The sequence below is a fragment of the Vidua chalybeata genome, chromosome 1 (genome assembly GCF_026979565.1).
Source record: "Vidua chalybeata isolate OUT-0048 chromosome 1, bVidCha1 merged haplotype, whole genome shotgun sequence".
Taxonomy (NCBI): domain Eukaryota; kingdom Metazoa; phylum Chordata; class Aves; order Passeriformes; family Viduidae; genus Vidua; species Vidua chalybeata.
In genome coordinates, this window is record NC_071530.1 from 43,299,047 (window position 1) to 43,317,681 (window position 18,635).

The following is an 18,635-nucleotide window of genomic DNA, read 5'->3' on the forward strand; positions in this document are numbered from 1 at the left end:
CATGTTAAAATGGCAAGAATGACAACACCGTTGCAATATTTCAGACTGATCCTTCTCACCTTATCCCTCAATCACTCTCTAAAACTGTTGCCCAGACAACACTGACCTGGCTCAGAATTGCACTCCAGCAGGATCCTTTTAATTTATACCAACAAGAGCTAGAATCAGTCATAATATTTAATGCGGATTACATTTTGCATTTGTGGAATGCAATAACTAAGTAGAGTCCTATTATGTTTTTATGTCCTTTCCCTTTTCCTAGATATGACAGCATGTGGAACAGGAGAAACTTGTGTACAAGTTTGGGAATTACCTCTAAAGATATCTGTCTGAAGAAAGGTTGTTAAATTTACATTTTGACACCTAAATAAATTATGCAACTCAAAACCACTCAGACTCCAGCAACTCTGAAAGAGGAAATAATTTATCTTTCAGATGAGAAGCAAATTCAGGTCCTGATCATTTATGATTGTTAATGATCCTGAGCACAGTAAAATTTTATAAATTTTATAAAGATTATTTTAAAGTTATATGCCAGTACTATTCATCTTTCAGTGTACTTTCTGCTTGCCTGAGATTTTCTGGTAGTTTCAAGTGAAAATATTTTTCATAAGTTACAACCCAATTTTGTTAACCTGATGTATATGTATCCAAAGGTAGTCTCACTGATTTTATTTTAAGCTACTCTCACATCAGATGTTTACAAGAAGACACTTGGGGCATCACCATCCTAAGCCTTTTTATAGTTCTGCCATATGTTTCTAATTAGAAGCACCTTCATATACAAGAAGGGACTATATACCTCAAAGTATTCTATGCCTGCTATTACACTGAAATCACAGAGAGTGGTACAAGCAGACATCAGGTTTTCTTGGGTTGTGAGTTGACATGCTTATTATGTGTAAATTGCTAAACAATATCATATTTTCAGAAAGAGGTATTCCTTATAATGTTGAGTAGTGTTTGAGTCAGTGAAGAGTTTTCTTCCTAGAGAGGGAGAAAGTTTTCAACAAATATGCAAGTCTTTTTCTCACATTCGAGCTACATTTTGTTGAGCAAAATGTGTATCATGACTGAGCTGTTATGAAGTTTTCTAGCTGTATTTTAGGAAACTTCAATGATAACATCACTGACTACTCACAGAAAGTTCACTTCTCTAAACAATTCTGATCTGTGGCATTTTGCATAATTAAATTGTCTTGGTTGTAGTGTAATTAACTTGTCTTGGTTTTAATTAGATTCCCTTGAGTTTTTTTTTAATTACTTTCAACTCGAGGAAAGCCTCAATGTGAACACTCGTCTGAAAACTCTGATGTGTTTAATAACACAAGGTAAAAAATATCTGTCATGGAAAATCTCATCAAATTATATTTGCAGGCATTCTTATATCTTTCAGAAAGGTTAATATCAAGCAGCTTACCTTGTCATCCAATTTCCGTGCACTGAATGAAAGTTCAACGTAGTCATCATTGCCAGATAATTCCTCAGCGATTACCTAAATGGAAAGCTACACTTGAGTTGTGCATGGTGTAATGGAAGGGGAATACTATGCCATTTTTCAGTGTGTGAAGACTGAAGATCCCATTTAGGAAACTGAATTGTGGAACAAGTTAATGTGTTTCTCTTTGCCATCAGGAAAGACATCACCTTAGTCAGCCCACAAACCTGAATCACTTTGTGTCATGCAACTATGCCTTGTCAATCACCTGCCAATGGGCAGACATCCACATCCACCAGGGATCCCTTTCCTCTGACCAAGTACTCCTCCTCGGAGTGGAAAACAGAGAATTCCACAATCTCACAGTGTCCAAGGGGACAAAAATGCTCTACAAGAGTTGTATCACTTGGGTCTAAAGCCCAATTATCTTTATGTCACTTCAGCATCATTTGGCAAGATAAATGAAAAAAAGAGTGAAGTCACTTGTCATTAGCTGCCATGAAAGGCACATTTACAGCAGGAGAGCTCTCCTGATAAAGCTTTTCTGCAATAGCCATATTGGCAAAACAATTTACTGTAGACAGAGTCAGAAGAAAGTAATCCTAATATACTATAGTGTGATTCTTTCAGATGATCTAAGCTATATCAATAATGATGCCAGTCTCTGTGCTGTGCAATGCTGTAAAAAAATCCAACAGAACCAACTAAACTAGTTTCCTAAGTAAGCCATTAAAATGCCTCAGCGAGGTGAAGGCACTAACCAAACCTGGGATATTTCACTGAAAAATATTCTTTGAAATAAACCACATTATATTCTATTTGACAGCTTTAAAACTTTTTCCCCATTGTAAATGTTCTCCCCATGGATTAAATCTCCCAAAATAACCTATTTTCTGGGTGTTTCATGTTCATGACCACACACAAGGCAGCCATGCCAGCTTCCCAGATAGGCTCTAGCTGTCTCCACCACTTCAAGTCCTTGAGAAGCTGCTGAGAAAACCCAAAAATTTGCCAAACTGGTTTGGCAGCAGCTACTGACTGCACCCCAAAACATCAACCCATCAAAGGTGCATAAGGCACATCTTGTGAGTCTATTTCAGAAAGGGCAGCAGCTGCCAAATGCAAGAGACACAAAGGAAGGAGAGTTAGGAGGCCTGCACTGCCACCCTAAAGAAGATCCAGGAGGAGGCATGGAGAAGGCCATGCTGTGGGGACACAGCTGGAGATTCATTCTCTGAAGGAGGTGCTCCATGCTGGAGGACGCTCTTCTGTGTACACCCTCAGGTAAGACCCATCCTGAAGCAGAGAGGGTGTGTGTAAGTCCAGAGCAGAGCTAAGAAAATAAGTGAAAAAACCTCAAAGAGCAGAAAAAACCCCACTATTTTCTGATCCTGACCTGTGTCACACAGCACTTCATCAAAGGGACTGAGCACAACATGAAGTGAAGGCAAAGGGACTGAAGACTATGAAGGAGGCAGGAGAGGTGTTAGAAGAGAAGCTGAGTATTGTAAAATGCAGGCAAACCCAGTGGGAAGAATGATGATGTCTGACTCCAGTTCAGAAGGCTGAATGATTTCTTTATTATAACTATGCTATAATACATTAATATACTATATAAAGGAAGACACTAAAACTACAAACCTACTTTTTCTAACTACCATATCTAACTAACAACTCATGACCCTCTTCGCCAGAATCCAGACACAGGTGGATTTGACTGGCCATCAGGCTCAAACAATCCTCACCAGAATCCAATCAAGCAATCACCCTAAGTAAATAATTCTCCAAACACAATCCACATGAGAAAAACAAAGAAATTGTTTTCTCTTTCTTTCTCTCTCTACACCTCTATAAAAAAATCCTGAGAGAGAGAGAGAAATGCACTTACCGCAGTTGAGTACCAGGGAGGGGCAGGAAAAGTATTTTCCCTAGCAGTTTTTTTGGTCCTATTTGTTTCTCAGTAGTTAAAAGTTTACTTTGATTGGCAATTCATTAAATTAAGTAAAATTCCCTGAGTTGAGACTATTCTGGCTGTGACACTTCCCAGCAGCGAGCTCTAGTGTTTCTCCAAACAAAACACTCACAGGCCGCCACACAGGGGCACAGATGCTTAACCGGTCATTAAAGTACCATCACACAGGCACATATGTGGTGTGTCACATCTTCCAGGCAAACATCAGCTTGCTGATGAAATTTGACCCATGGAGTCTGACACATTTCTCTTCCATGCAGTCTGATAGTTCAGAAGACCTGGTTAAACTGTCTGGGATTTGCACACCAAATTTCACAAGTATTTTTAACTGAAAATAATGAACCTGCTCTTTAAAGGTTTACAGACTTCCAGCTGGAGAAGCAGAACAATGTTCTGTTTGCTTCCCACAGCCATATTATAAGATTGTGTGGATGAGATATTACACAGTCAAAAGGTAAATAAAATTCCAGCAAAACTTGCTAAGATAGGAACTTTCAAAATACTTTGAAAAACTCATAATTCACTACACTGAATGAGTTAGGAATCTAGAATTTCTGACTTTCATACTTGACAGACACCTGGTATGTTCTCAGGTCCAGAAATAATGATAATTAATCAGTTTTTAACTATTCTGTTGAGACAAAAAAAACTTTTCACACAGTATTTTTGTCTGGGTTCAGTTTTCTCCTGTTCAAGTCAACTTGCTCTTTAGAACTGCTGAACAGAAGCCAAAGCATGTAAATAAAGTCCATATTTCATGGTTATCACCCAGTGTGAGGCCAGCAGGGACTATTAACTAATTTTCTCTCATCTTCTCTTTTTCACAGTGATTTAATTTTTGCCAGAACACTCCCCTAACAAGCCTAATAATTTTAGTTGTACTAGAGCATTTGTGTTTTCACAAGACTAAACTACTTTGTGCTCCTCAAAGAAGAACAGAAGGGAGGTCCAGAACACCACAGGGATGGGTGAGATGAGGTATGCCCTGATCATCCCAGCAGGCAAACCATACCAAGTTATTTAGGGAACAAAACTCTCTCCTGGTTCTATTCAGCCAGATGAGTGGGGAACTCCTTTCCAACTCCAGACCAAAACCAAGTTTACTGTATGCATTTAAGCAAATCAATTCCCAGCCAAGCACAAAGGAAGATATCTAAGAAATCAAACTCCCTGGGCTCTCAGAAAGTACCTCAGAGTCTGCTGTCTTTTTCGCGTCTGAAGGCAGAAAAATAAAATCCAAACAATCAAGCCAGAAGAAAACCATCTGGCAAATCACACATTAAGGAAAAAAATCCTTCTCAATCTCATGAGGCAACAGAGCAGATATCCTCAAAGCAGAGTATTTTATTATAGCCTTCATCTTAATGCAGAGCTGCAAAAGTCACAACCATGCCAGGCTCGATGCAGACAAGATTGATCTCCCAAGCAAGCCAGCACAGAGAAAGATGAAAGAGAGGTAATACACTGATTTTCAAATTTCAAGATACACATGGGGCTATGACAATCCAGTCCTTAGTTGCATTACAACACATCTAAAACTAATCTCATCAAACTTTTTTTTTTTTTTCCCTGAGAAACTGGAAAAAGCCCAAGGGAAAAGAAAGATGTGTCAAAGCAGGTATAAATTAATTTCTAAAGGTTTTAGTCCTTCAACTAAAAGTATTCAAGCAGCAGAAGTTACTTGCTGTCATCCAAGTACCGTAAAAGTAGTTAATAGTAAGTATTGTGTCTTTTTTACAAATCATACATTATATTTTGCCATTTCCTTAAAACAAGCATTTGTCAGAAACAGTGCAAATCATCAAATAAACAATTTAAATACATTTCTCAGTCAAGGGTTGCTCTGGTGGCTTAGCAGGATGCTTTTAGAGAGAATTAGTCACTTTAGATATTTCCAAATAACAGGAAAACAAAAGCATGCTTAAGACTGACTTACTGTTATAGATGACTTTCCTGCTGTGTTGCCATGTTTGAGTAAGGACTTGGAGAGCTTCCTCTGAGAAACAATCTGCATGAAAATAGAAACAAAGGGAAAAATAATTAGAATCTGTAGTAAATACATGGTTTGTTGTCATTTCAGTTTTATGTTGCTTTCTTTTTGTTTTTTCCTTTTGTATCAAGGTACTTTCTCAATCCATGATCAGAATTAACACAGTAAGACCACAACCAACAAGAAAGGTCCCCCAGGAAGCCTGCACAGGATGCACTAGAAGGACAAAAAGAGCATTTGGGGTCGAGCAGAATGGGGAGAACACAATTCACTGCATTGAACATAATAGTGAGAAACACGTAGATTTTCCTCAAGTATTGCAGTGATGGTGACAGAGGACAGAAGTAAGGTTTAACTGGACTAAAAAGACAATAAGAAGGCAGCTGTAAACAGCAAATCTATCAGAGATATCTCCAAAACTCAACTAATTAAATTTTATTGGAAACTGAAGTCCATTTACAATGAGAAAGAATTTATTTTACCTCAAAATATCAACAACTCTAAACTCAGGGCAGAAGTAAGCAAGCTGTCTCACATTTCAGTCCCAAAATTGTCTCCTTTTCTTACCACATACCAAATTTCCCCTAGAACTCAGCATTATAAATGAACTTTGTCATTAACCAAATTATAAATATACTTCAAATAAATGGCATCAGAGGGACACTGACAAAAGATTTTATCTGCCATATCAACAATAACTAGCATCCCGTTATGATTTTGAAACATTTTAAAGCAGACCAGTAAAAGTATTAGAAAAGGAAGGAACCTTACAGTAATGCAGAACTGCTAAGCTACAGTGATGTTCCAGTGTATTAGTCACCTGTAAAGCTAATGGTATATTAATTTATTTATTAAGTGGAAAAGTTCAAAATGTAGACAAATGTAAAGGTAAATCAAAACACTGCTTAGAAGTCACAGTATTATTTGTAATCTGACAAAACTATAGTACAATTGTGCTGTGCAGATAGTGAGCAAAAGATTGTATCTTAAGAAAAACCCTAACCTCTTGAATATGGCTTTTATACCAAAAGTAGTCCTTTCCACCTTTCCACATCTAACAGCACTTGGACAACTTCTTCCAGACAGCTGATCTAAATGATCCACAAATAGACATCTCTGGCAAATATGCCAAAATATTAATTGTAAAAGAAAAGAAGTCACCAAGTGAAAAGGAGAGTTCCATACCCTGCATGAGAGTCCTGGGCATCATACAAATTTCAGCAGTAAGCCACAACAGTAGGTAATGGCCAGAGCTGAAATGCTCTGAGTAACGCAAAGTCACAGCCAGCCAAAAAATGTGCTGTGAGACAGGAGTGAACAGGATGCACATTTTAGCCTAACATCAGTGGGTGGAAACATGTTTGTCCTGCTCATCAGTTTGCTGAATTGAACAGAAAATCAAAAGCTGCACCTCAGATTATCCTCAGCTACAGTTGTAATAGAAGCAGCAAGACAGAAGCAAGTTTTAAAAAGGCATTAAATGTGAGACAGGAGAACCAGCAAATGACAGGACAGCACATCTGGAATCACTGTGACCAGCTTCTTGTTCCTATTGCAGTTATACCTGACAGGGGAATTTCTAATCAGTTCTTAAAGAACTTAAAGAGAAACACTCTCCTCTGGAAATTTATTGTATTCATTATTCTAATGTCAATATATTTTCCTAACAGCTAATCAGATTCTCTGCAGTTTAAGTCCATTATTTCCATCTAACGTTCCACAAATAGGTAAAACAATCTTTTTCCCTTTTTCAGGCAATCTTTGCACCTGAAGACTTATCAACTCCCCACAGTCTTCTTTACTACATAACCTGAGTTTGTCCTATTTTTCCTTCTTGACCAAATTTCCTAGCCTTCAAACCATTCTCCTTACTTTCTGATGAGCCTTCATGGAGTGGCTCTTAAACACTCTTAGAACAATGCTCAAAATTAGGTATAATAGCCTTGGTCCTTCCCATGAGAAGCAAGAGCTTCTCATTGCAAGGCTGATAAACTCCAGAATTACATTTGCCTTATTTTAAGAACACCATGATACTGTTAACTAATGTTCATAATAGGACCATTTCAGATTGCCAGCTGCATTTTTTTGCAGCTGGCTATTACTTAAATGAATAATTTAACTCTCCTTTTTGGGCTGCCTTCCATAACGCTGTTCTGTTGCCAACATCTCATTCAATTTTCCAAACTAACTTTTTGATTTCAACTCTAGTGTTGGTCAGTGGCATCAAAAGACAGGACTGCAAGTAAGATGACAGTATTGCTAGGATTTAGGCCGTTCTTTTTCTTCCCTAGAATCTTGGAAATACTGTTTGCGGTGACCCTTTAAGTCATTCCTACATTTATCTTCTTGCCATCTAAATAGGTTCAAGTACAAATCATTGCACTCCTGTGAACTGTAAGGTACAATTCAAAAAAATCTTGTTTGAGATGCTCAGATAGGAGGTACTACAGAAATATGACAGATTATTCTTAATATATAATTAAACTATGGATCTGTACCAGCCAGACAATTAATTATGGCAGCTCAGGAGCAGAGCCTATTTATCTCCATGACCAAAGATGCTCAGGCAACTTTATAAAGTACATTAAGCTTTTCTACTGAAAGCTGTGGGTATTGTCCACCAGAAACTTTTCAGATTTCTTACATATACATAGCCATGGTATGAGATAGAACTTGGGTGGGAACCTGTCCTAGAGCAGCCTTTTTAGAGACAGCAGGAATTCTCCTCCTGAGCTACCCAAACTTTTGCAGCTCCCTTTGCTGCTTTCTGAAGGGTCACAGCTTTCACGAGGCATTGCACAGCTCGGGAGCTCCTGTGCAGGTGGCAAATAGACAGCTCAAAGTTCCAGAAAGGATAATTTATTCTGACATGCTCATTAGTAGGCTACATTAATGACACTCTCTCTGTAAGCCAGAAGCATCGTTCTGACACAGTAAGCACTCTGCATATGTAAATATGTGTATTTGGGTGCAAATGTTTACCAGTTGTTAATTAAGCGGCCACTAAAACCAATCCTCCATCTGGCAACAATGTGCCAACATTGTTGCCTCAAATTGTAATTGTAATTGCAATAACCGTAAAGGAGTCTGTTTCCCATAGCAGTAATTTGACTTTTTTGTTCATGCACTGTAGGGGGCATGGATCCCCTACAGTGGGTAGGGGGTCTCGCTGGTTTAAAGAACCACTTATAGGGAACCTGCCATCAATTACCTATCATATTTTTGTTAATGTCTTAATGCAAATCTTCTTCTGAGCATTATTATAGAAAGCATTTGCTGACCTGATTTTCAGACAGCAAGTCCTAAACAATGATAAGTTGAGGGACTAGCAAGCATTAGTCTTAGTTCAGAGTTACAGAGATAGCTGAGCTGGCAAAATGTCTTACAAGAAGGTAATTGACTACCGGCCTTTCATTTGTCAGGAGTCTGTGGCTTGACTCTGACTTCAAGACATTGCAATTTAAAACTTCTGCTTCAGAGAAAAAAAAGGGTTTTTCCAAGACTCATGTGAAGAAGTGCAGAAAGTAAATGTCTTTCTCCATTCTAGAACACAAATAGTAGAACCCAGTTGAGCCCTAGAAAACCTCATTAGATTTCAAGAACATGTATTTTCACAAACATTTTATTAGAAACATGACCTACCAGTCAGCAAATGGATGTAGAAAATGGTCCTTGTTCATGCTGGAATAGAGTTAATTTTCTTCTTGGTAGCTGGTACAGTGCTGTGTTTTGGATTTAGTATGAGAATAATGTTGATAACACACTGATGTTGTGGTTGTTGCCATGTAGTGCTTACTCCGTATCAAGGATTTTCAGTCTCCCATACTCTGCCAGAGAGGAGGTGCACAAAAAGCAAGGCGGGAAGATAGCCAGGATGGCTGACCTGAACTAGCCAAAAATGTATTTCATACCATAGACTGCCATGCTCAGTATATAAACTGGGGAGAGTTGCCTGAGAGCTGCTGATTGCTGCTAAAGGATGGGGCTGGGCATCAGTCAACAGGTGGTGATTATACTATGCATCACTTTTTTCTCTTGGGTTTTATTTTTTTCTTTCTCTCTCCTTTTCATTTCAGCTGTTATAATGTTGTTATAATAATAACAACAAAATTTTATTTTGTTTTAATTATTAAACTGCTTTTATCTCAAGCCATGAACTTCATTCACCTTTTCTCTCTATTCTCCTCCCCAGTGTGGCAGGCACAGGGCAAAGGGGGTGTAAGCGAGAAGCTGCATGGTGCTTTAGTTGCCAGCTGCGGTTAAACAAAAACAATCCTTTTTAGTGCTCAGTGTGGAGGGCTCATACAAGGGCCAGAACTCAGAGGTATAAAAGGTGAGACTTGAAAAGATCAAGTTCATTTTCAGCTACATACAAACTACTACCCAGTTCTGGCCTAAGAGCACCACATGTCCAGTACAAATGTCATACTAGTATGTTTGCATGAGGTGGAAATGTTTCTGAGAGGGAGCATATGAACATGAAGTTATTCCTATTTATCAGATATGCAATCATCTCAACAGAACATCATCTCAGATAGATTTCTGGTCTGAAGTGATAAGGGATGTCAGTCCTGTGGTAAGACGGGACTGAGAAATTTCCTTGAAGATGATCTTAATTTTCCTTATTACATACAAGCCCTTACAGGTAAAGGACAGATGCTCAATATTGTTGAAGAGAAATCTGGACTTACATCTCCATTTGATCCTATTTCCAATTTAAAATAGCTAAAAGAGGCTTTGCACTTTTTTTTTCCTTCATTATTTTAAAAGTATGAACAGATGCAAGACTTTAGATAAAAGCACTAAGGCGCTGACACCAGCTGTGTACCGAGCATTGCTCAGCAATCACTCAGAGACAAGGACTCTGATGAAGGTTTCCTATCTCCTCTGCCTGAGTCGTGACTAATCAGCACTGTGTAAGATGAGCAGTGAAATATAATGACTTAAGAAACTTTTAAAATGTTTTTTTCTAGGTGGTCCTTTCTTAACCAAATTCTTAACCCTATTCTTAACCAAATATAGGGATAACTTTCAATAATATCGTGCAGAATTCCCAATGCTCATAAATCGAGCCAACAACAAGTTTTCAATACGGCTTTTTAACCAAGTTATTTCAACAACATTAATTCAGCTTTGCAAGGTGCCACCGTGAACCAGAGGTCAAGTGTCTCAAATTCTTTATTTGGACTGTCCTTTTCTGCACACTGGACTTTCTTACAGGAACCCCAGATTTAGTTATTGACACAGAGATTAAGCACAAATTTCCCTCAATCACAACAGTACACAACTTCAAGGTAACTTGAAGAAGTCTTTGTATCTCTTCCTTGCTAGCAGGGATAGCCAAAGAAATAACTTTTATTTCCTAGCACCTCTGTGTTAATTCTTCTCCCATATGTGTTATTCCTGCTAAATATACTTTCATAGTTGCTCAACTTCTAGCCAACCTAACTCTTTTCAGGACTGCAAAGAGCACCTAGTCACAGTTTAGTAGCAAATTTCCCTTTATCCAAATGCCTTTTTCACAGACTGAATCTTCATGATCAAATATATTTAAGTGCAGAGCCCTTGGTGGTAAACACACTTCAAGCTTGGAGAAGCAATTTCCCACCAAACAGCAGTGGTACATATAGAAACAGAGTGTTTTTCTAACAGCATCCTCTAGAACCATGTGGATATATCAAGGAAAGAAAAGTAACAATCATACTCTTTCAAAAAAACATGTCTCAAATCTTGCACCAACCCTTGTGTTGTGGCTTAACCCCAGCCAGCAGCCAAGCCTCACACAGCCACTGCTTTACTCCACCCCAGTGACATACAAGAGAGAATCAGAAGAGTAAAAGTGCTAAAAACTCACGGGTTGAGACAATAGCAGTTTAATAGGTAACTACTAAAACTAGCAACTGCTATCTTGCCAAGTTTGAGTGGGGATTTTAATATATACAGTCAAAACAACTTGACTGTATTCACAAAATCCTTTTAATCCTTGATGCACAACAAAAGAAGGATCCTGTGGTACATAACACTTGGGACATAACCATATCAAAAGTATTTGCCAGTTATGCTACATGCTCTCTCAAGCTCTTCTCTTCTGGTATAACACTACAACCTTTAAAGAACTTTTTTCACTGCTACAAAGTCTCCCAAATGAAGGACAGCAATACCTTCATGATATTGCTGTAAGTGGAATGATGCAACTAGAGTGACTAGACAAATGATTGAAGATTTAACACTTGTAAAATATATTCTGAAGCTTGTAAATTAAAATATTAGTCCATTCAAGTCAGATACTGTAAGCCTCTAAACACTCACAAATATAATGTCAGACCTTAATGGCATTTCACTTGTGTAGGTGAATAATGAATGACCAATTTTAAGAACAGGCAGCAGAAGTATTTCTGCCTCACAGTGTAAAAACTCTCTCCTTCTTCATGCATTCCTCTTCAGCCTGGCTTGTGACGAAGCAAGGTTTATACAACTCTGATGCGTTTGTGTTTATCTTACTATCTATCCCCCAGCTGTTTTCATACCCACCAAATAGTTTTCCTGAATGATGGCACACAGTTGCAGATGCATCAAGCATGCTACATTTCAACACGAAGAGAGACCAGATGTTATGTAAATGTCAGAGACTGTATTCCACTCTCATGGAAAAAAAAAGTTTTGGGGAATAGGTCACAGATACTGAGAAATCCCTTCAAGTGATCAAGTTCAGATGTATAGGTCCACAGTGAAGAAAGTTTCATTCTGTCTAACTGCTCACAGAATTCTTGCTCCTTCGTAGAGCCAGTTTTAGTGCTATAATCAGCCTTTCTGTACATATGATTCTTTCTGTACCATACTCATCACTCTTCAAGATTTCTTTTGTTTGCTATAGTATTGTTCAGCTCAGAGTCTATTTACAGCTGAATTATACCTCTCCCTGTCTTTGTTAAAGACCTGTACCTGAAAATAGTCAATCAAAACAGAACACTGTGAAAAAGAGATATGCCTATCACAAGAGGCATAATGTTATTACAGGAAATATCTTATCAATAGCTTAAAAGGTCTTTGAATTTAATTAGTGTGTAGAGTAGCAGCCCTTTTAGAATTAGTCACAGTAATATCTCATTATAATAGCAAACTAAATCTAAATTACTCTTCTAAAGACTGCTACAGCAATTCATACAAAAAGATAAAACATGTGAAAACAAAGCAGTACAAACTGTATAAGAAATTCTATTAACAATGGCAAGATTCATCTAGAAAATCTTGCAGCTTCAGAGATCATGCTGCAATGGCAAACCAAGAGTTTCCTGTGGATAATGGAGGTTCTGAAAGGGTTAGGCAAAGTTAGGGAAAGTGCTGCATTCATTATTTCCTTCTGCTCTGAGTCAGCACTGGTAGAAAATGACATTCACATCTAATAAAGTATGTTATTCATCCCACTAATGAATTGAGCAACTTCATTTGGAGGATATCAAAGGCCAAGTATTTAAAGGTACCTAGATACCTAAGGAGGCACACAGAAATCTAATGAGATTTAGGAATTCAAATACCTTGAAAAAAGCTGGTCATATGTCTTTTGCACCACAGAAGCAGTCAACAGTCTATTAAACAAATATTCTCATGCAAACTGTTTCAGTTTTAATTAATTCAGGTGCAATCATGACTCTTTTAGCCTTTCTCTAATTCAAGAGCAAGGGGATTTGCAATGGCTGAAATTGAACTAATAATCAGTCAGCTTTTTCAAGTGCATAATCTGCTAATGGCATATATTATGAAAAACACATGAGAAACAATTATATTCATTACTGAGAAGGAAGATTTTCAATCCAATTTGTACACAAATTGGGTGTATGGATAATATTAAATCTCATAATAATCCTTGAAAATGTTCTTGACATGAAAAGATTTACATCTCTGCAGCTTTCTTCTGCTACTAGTTGAGCAAATAAGGGAGTAACAATATTTTAACATAATCAATTCTATACATTCAAAAAAGGGATAAAATCCCAAATTTGAAAATAGCAAAGATCAACCATAGTAAGTAATGGAAGAAAAGTCACAAAGGCTATTCCCACAAAATATGTCACAGAGAATAACCCAACTCACAGAGCTGGGGTGGTTCGCAGCATTTAAGAAAAACTTTACTGGTTCCCATAATTTAATGGTGTTGTATGTGCAGCTGAGCAGTAATTAAAAATGTCTTGGCAATGTTTGTTTAGTTCTCATTAGAAAATAGTTATTCATTGAAATAGATTTTGTGAGCTCTTAAAGAATAGACTAAAAGTTCTGGGTGAAACTTCAAAGGAAAAAAGGTCTTTCTAAGCCAACCACCTGATAATTACTGTGTAGTTAAGAAATTAACTTTGGTTATTAGAAGGTTTGAGCCCTTACTGTCCTATATGATGCAATTTCAATGTTCTATAAAATGTATGGAATATAAATCTGAATTATACCAATAAGAGAGCTTTAGAAGCTCATGACATATGAAGGCACTAACATATAAACAGAACAGGACCTGGATTTGGGGTTTTGCTGTCTGTTTTAGGTTCATTTTCAACAGCAGATCTGTGCTGTGCATTGGTACCTGGAAAGGTGTGGATAACACACCAGGGTTTGGCGACTGCTGAGCAGGGTGGGCACAGCATCAGCATTGTCTCTCAACATCATCAAGGAGTTGAGGGTGGACAAGATCCTGGGAGGCCAGCTCACCCCCAAAACAAATCCTAATTCCATACCATGCACCCCAACCAAGGTCAAACCACCACACTATCCCAGCTGAATACCATGAAAATCAGACTGTTAAATTTCTGACTGTGCTTTTCAATCTAATATTTTTCCCCATTGCTTTTTTTTTCACGTACATAAAACCCTGACCCATTAAACAAAAATCAATCTATCTCCTGACACGCAAAACAATTACAGATTTTGTAAGCAACCAAAAAGCAACAGAAGTACAAAACCCTCAGAGACTTGGTGAGGATTCAGTTGGAAATTATTAGCTTAGGTGAGTGGAGTGCCTCAACACTTTACCTAGGCACAGGGAAGGGGAAAAACGAAGTGGAAAGAGGGAAGAATCTACTCTACAAAGTTACAGACATCTGTAAAACCATGACGTCGCATGAACTGATTCATAGCATCTAAAGCACCTGTAAGAAAACAAGAGATCACCTTTATAGAATGGTGGCCCAAGATGGCAATTAAAATACTACTGGTTGTGATTTCACTGCTTATCACTACAAAGCTGTGTATGGGTGCCCCTGCTTGCCAGTGCCTATGCAAAGAACAGTAACTATTTAGAGTGTTAGAAGAGTTAGAAGATTAGTGGGCAGATGCTCAGCCTCATGGAGCATCCCAAGCCATTTCTGTTGAAGCAGAAAACACAGTGCCAAACCACTGCTCTACCCCAACACTCCCACTCCAAACTGAAAGCTGTCATTTATAGCAGCAGCTCAAGAAGGCTGGTATTACTGCCTTCCTCCCTAAGCAAGACCAGCTTAAACTAAGCCATACCAACTCTGGTTATTTTTACTTTGCAAATTCAGGCTTTCTTTTGCCATTTGAAGACTACTAAAAGTAATTGTAAATGTTTCCACATGATGTGGAAGTGAGGGTTCACTATGCCTCTGCTTATGCACAGGAAGCCATCACTATTGTGAGGGTGCCAAACACTGAGACAATGATGTGATAGAGATCACAGAGATGATGTGATAACTCCATCCTTGGAGACATTCAAGACTGGACTGGAGAAGCTCCTGAGCAACCTGCTCTGTTTTGAGCAGCAGATTGAACTGGAGACCCCAGTGATCCCTCCTCACTTAAATTACTTTATGATATGAACAGGAAGAGCACACACTCCAAAATGGCTATGCCACTTCCATGTGTCACACTTCAAGTAAAGCCCACTAAGGATTTGCTCCAGAGACACTACCCAGAGCAATGCATCCAGTTTTGGGTCTCCAGAGGAGGGCCATGAAGAGGGGGTCAGAGGGGTGGAACACCTCTCCTTGTGGAGACAGGCTGAGACAGTTGGGGTTCAGCCTGGAGAAGAGAAGGTTCTGGGGAGAGCCTCCAGCACCTTCCTGTACTTAAAGGGAGCTACAAGAGAGCTGCAGAGGGACTTTTTACAAGGGGATGGAGTGGCAGGACAAGGGCTGATGTCTTTAAACTGAAAGAGGGTGGATTTAGACTAGATATTAGGAGGTAATTTCACTATGAGGGTAGTGAGGCACTAAAGAGATTGCCCAGAGGAATTATGGACGCCTCATTGCTAGAAGTGTTCAATGCCAGGCTGGATGAGGCTTGGAGCAACCTGGTCTAGTGGAAGGTGTCCTTGCCCATGGAGTTGGAATTAGATGGTCTTTAAGGGCCCCTCCAACCAAACCCTGCTGGGATTCTATGAATCTAATTTCACAAATATGCTCCCAAATAAGAATAATCTTTGTGAGGTTACAAGCAAAATATGGTACAGTTTCCTTTATTAAATAGCTGTCATATGACTATAAAACTGGGTATTATTAGATATTAGCTTTATGCATTTAATTAGAAATTGAATGAAAAATTTAAAATAATAGCATATTTTAAAAAATTACAGTTTTTAGTTATGCACCTTAACCTACCATTTAACAATGTCACTTTATTTAAACAGTACAACACAAACAACTGCTTGGAGTATGGTATATTCTCTTGATGTGAAGTTCATTGAAAAACTCAGTTTTATAAACTACATGTAATTGCAGACCATATTTTAAGATTATGCTGCTAACTGGGATAAATTTGTTTGCACTTTCGACTTTCCTTCCTTCTCTAATATTTTAGGGTTTGTTTGATCTGGTTATCATTCCGACTGTGGAGAACATATTTGTTAAAATTCTGCCAATCTGCACATTACCATGAACTCAAGAAGCTGGGAAACTAATGTAGAAAGAGCCTTTCTCAGTGCAAGGAACAGATTTTTAGTTCTTAAAAACGCACACAAAAAAATCCCTAAACACCTCATGCTAAGCCTGTTCCTGTCAAACCCTTCAAGAGATAATCTGCTCTTGTTTTGTCTGGAAGGGAAACTTTTGAGTGTGATGGACAAAACAAATAGCTCTGAGGAAATGTTTCTACTTAGCATGTTGACATTTATGTATTTACATTCATCAGGTATCTACCCACAACCATTTGTTCTACCATGTTTAAAATGTTGCAGCATAAGAAATTCCTGTTGATGAATCTGCTCTTCATATCCAGGTATGACTGCAAGCCAGGATGTTGCTAACCACAGTATTTTACCAGTAGAGGCACAGTACTGTCTTGTCCTGGCAAGAGCAGTATAAATAAATCTTATAAGAAAATAATAATAAATCTCTAAGAAAATCCAGTGGGATGTCTCTAGACAGTATGTGTCTCAGGATCTAACAGCCTATAAGACACTGCCCTCATCACTCTCATGGAAGACACAGATTTATTACAGCATTTGGAAGGAGATTATTGAAACCTTCCAAAGGAATGCATTTTTTCATCATTCACATCCAGGACCCCAAATTTCTGACAAACTTGTACCTATTGGATAGGCTACATGTGAGACTGAGATCAGAATAAAGATAAAATTCACTCCTCTCTGTGAACTTACTGTATAACCATGCTATTGTCTTTCCCAGCAGTTATTATTCATACTCATTTTGATTTTGATAGAAGAATTACATGATTTGGGTAAACATGCAGGTTTGCCACACATCTAAGTGATGATCTACAAACAGGTACAGGTAGCACTGAATCTCTTAGACATCAACTGTTACCTAGAAGAGAGTAATAGAGGTTGGCACTTCTATGGGGGGTGGGAAGGGCATCAGTCTTTCAGACTATACCTAAAAATCTACAGCCTTACTGGATGTCTCAGTAAGACCTACTTGCACTGGGAAAGTGAGCTGGGAGGCTGACACACACTCTTACAAAACATTTTGTTCTATTCAGGGATTAAAATGATGTAGACAACAAATTCATGTCAAAATTGTCTCAAGAAAAGCCATGGGTCTATTATCTTCATTAAAAGAATGCTGTAATTACACCATACAGCTAAGCAAGAGTGTAAGCTCCATGTGTACAGCCTGTGCTGTAGGACTGTCAACTTTGGAGTCTTCACAAAGGCTTGACTTGGATGACAATTCCAATGCTACTATTCTGGAATTTCCTAAATCAGTTTAAAATTCTATAAAGGCAAAAAACTAGAAAAGGGGGAAGAAGGAACACCACCAAAAAAAGACTATATATGAGATCAGAGTCCTCCAAGCTATATTACTGTGAACAGAATTCACACTGTTATTTTTTCTTGGTTACCATTAAAATTACACTGCAAACAACCCAGTGTGTGCTATTTATAGCAATCAAATCATTATAAAGATATTTATGCTACAGGCAGCAGCAGTGACATTTCCCCCCCCCACTTCTTTTTCAAGCCAATTAAGCAAGAAGAACATTATAATAACATTTTGCTTTGTTTCCCATTCCCCTTGGTGTTATAGGATAGCTTATTTTCATTGATCAAGACCACAACAATTCTGTCAAAAGGAACAGACTTTTTAGTGCACTGTAAATATCCTAAATACCAACATCTTTATTTTGAGCTTCCAATTTAGCAAATGCACATATTTAATATTATTTCTCTTGCTGAGAGGACTTTTCATCATCCAGCATGTTTGGCCCAATAGCTGTGGGAAGAAGATCAAAGTGATTCCTGTGTGCTGGGGCTGAGTGATGAGCAACAAAAGGTGAGAAAACAGGGAACCAAAGTTTTGCAGCATCTTCCATGACACCCTGTCCTGTTCATAATACAAATCTATGTGGAAGCACTGCAAAGGAAAATCTAAACAAAAGCACTTCCCGCTCTTGGCACACAGCATGGACAACAAATTTACACTCAGCAGAGTGAAATTTGGCATTGCCATTATGGACAGAGCAGAAATCTGTGCTATGAAACCCTGCATGACAAAAACTCTGGCAGTCTGAAATAAACAATTATGCCTGTGACACTGCAGTGTGCCACTAGTCAGCAGTGTGGGAATTCACCACAGAGTTGGCTATGATGATATCTAGATATTGATCTTGTGGGTAGGACTCATCACCCTTAAATTTAGTAATCAAAAAAGTTAAGTATCTCCCCTAAGCCAGCTGTCTAGACTCTCTTGACAACTGATGAGGAAAGACAGGTATCTCTTAAAGACAATTTATCCTAATCTAGGATAGGTGTCAGGCAGAATGAATCAACAGTT

General features: G+C 38.3%; 1 protein-coding gene across 4 annotated transcripts in view; it reads right to left on the bottom strand.

Annotated features, from left to right (window-relative positions):
- The window catches only part of CPNE4 (copine 4), a 225,567-nt gene that overhangs the window by 92,218 nt on the left and 114,714 nt on the right, over nucleotides 1–18,635 (bottom strand). For all 4 annotated transcript variants that reach the window (XM_053958980.1, XM_053958999.1, XM_053958977.1 and 1 more), the window contains 2 exons: nucleotides 5,347–5,418; nucleotides 1,421–1,495 (listed from right to left, as the gene is read on the bottom strand). In XM_053958980.1, the coding sequence (XP_053814955.1) occupies nucleotides 1,421–1,495; nucleotides 5,347–5,418 (147 nt within the window). The remainder of the gene's footprint in view (nucleotides 1–1,420; nucleotides 1,496–5,346; nucleotides 5,419–18,635) is intronic.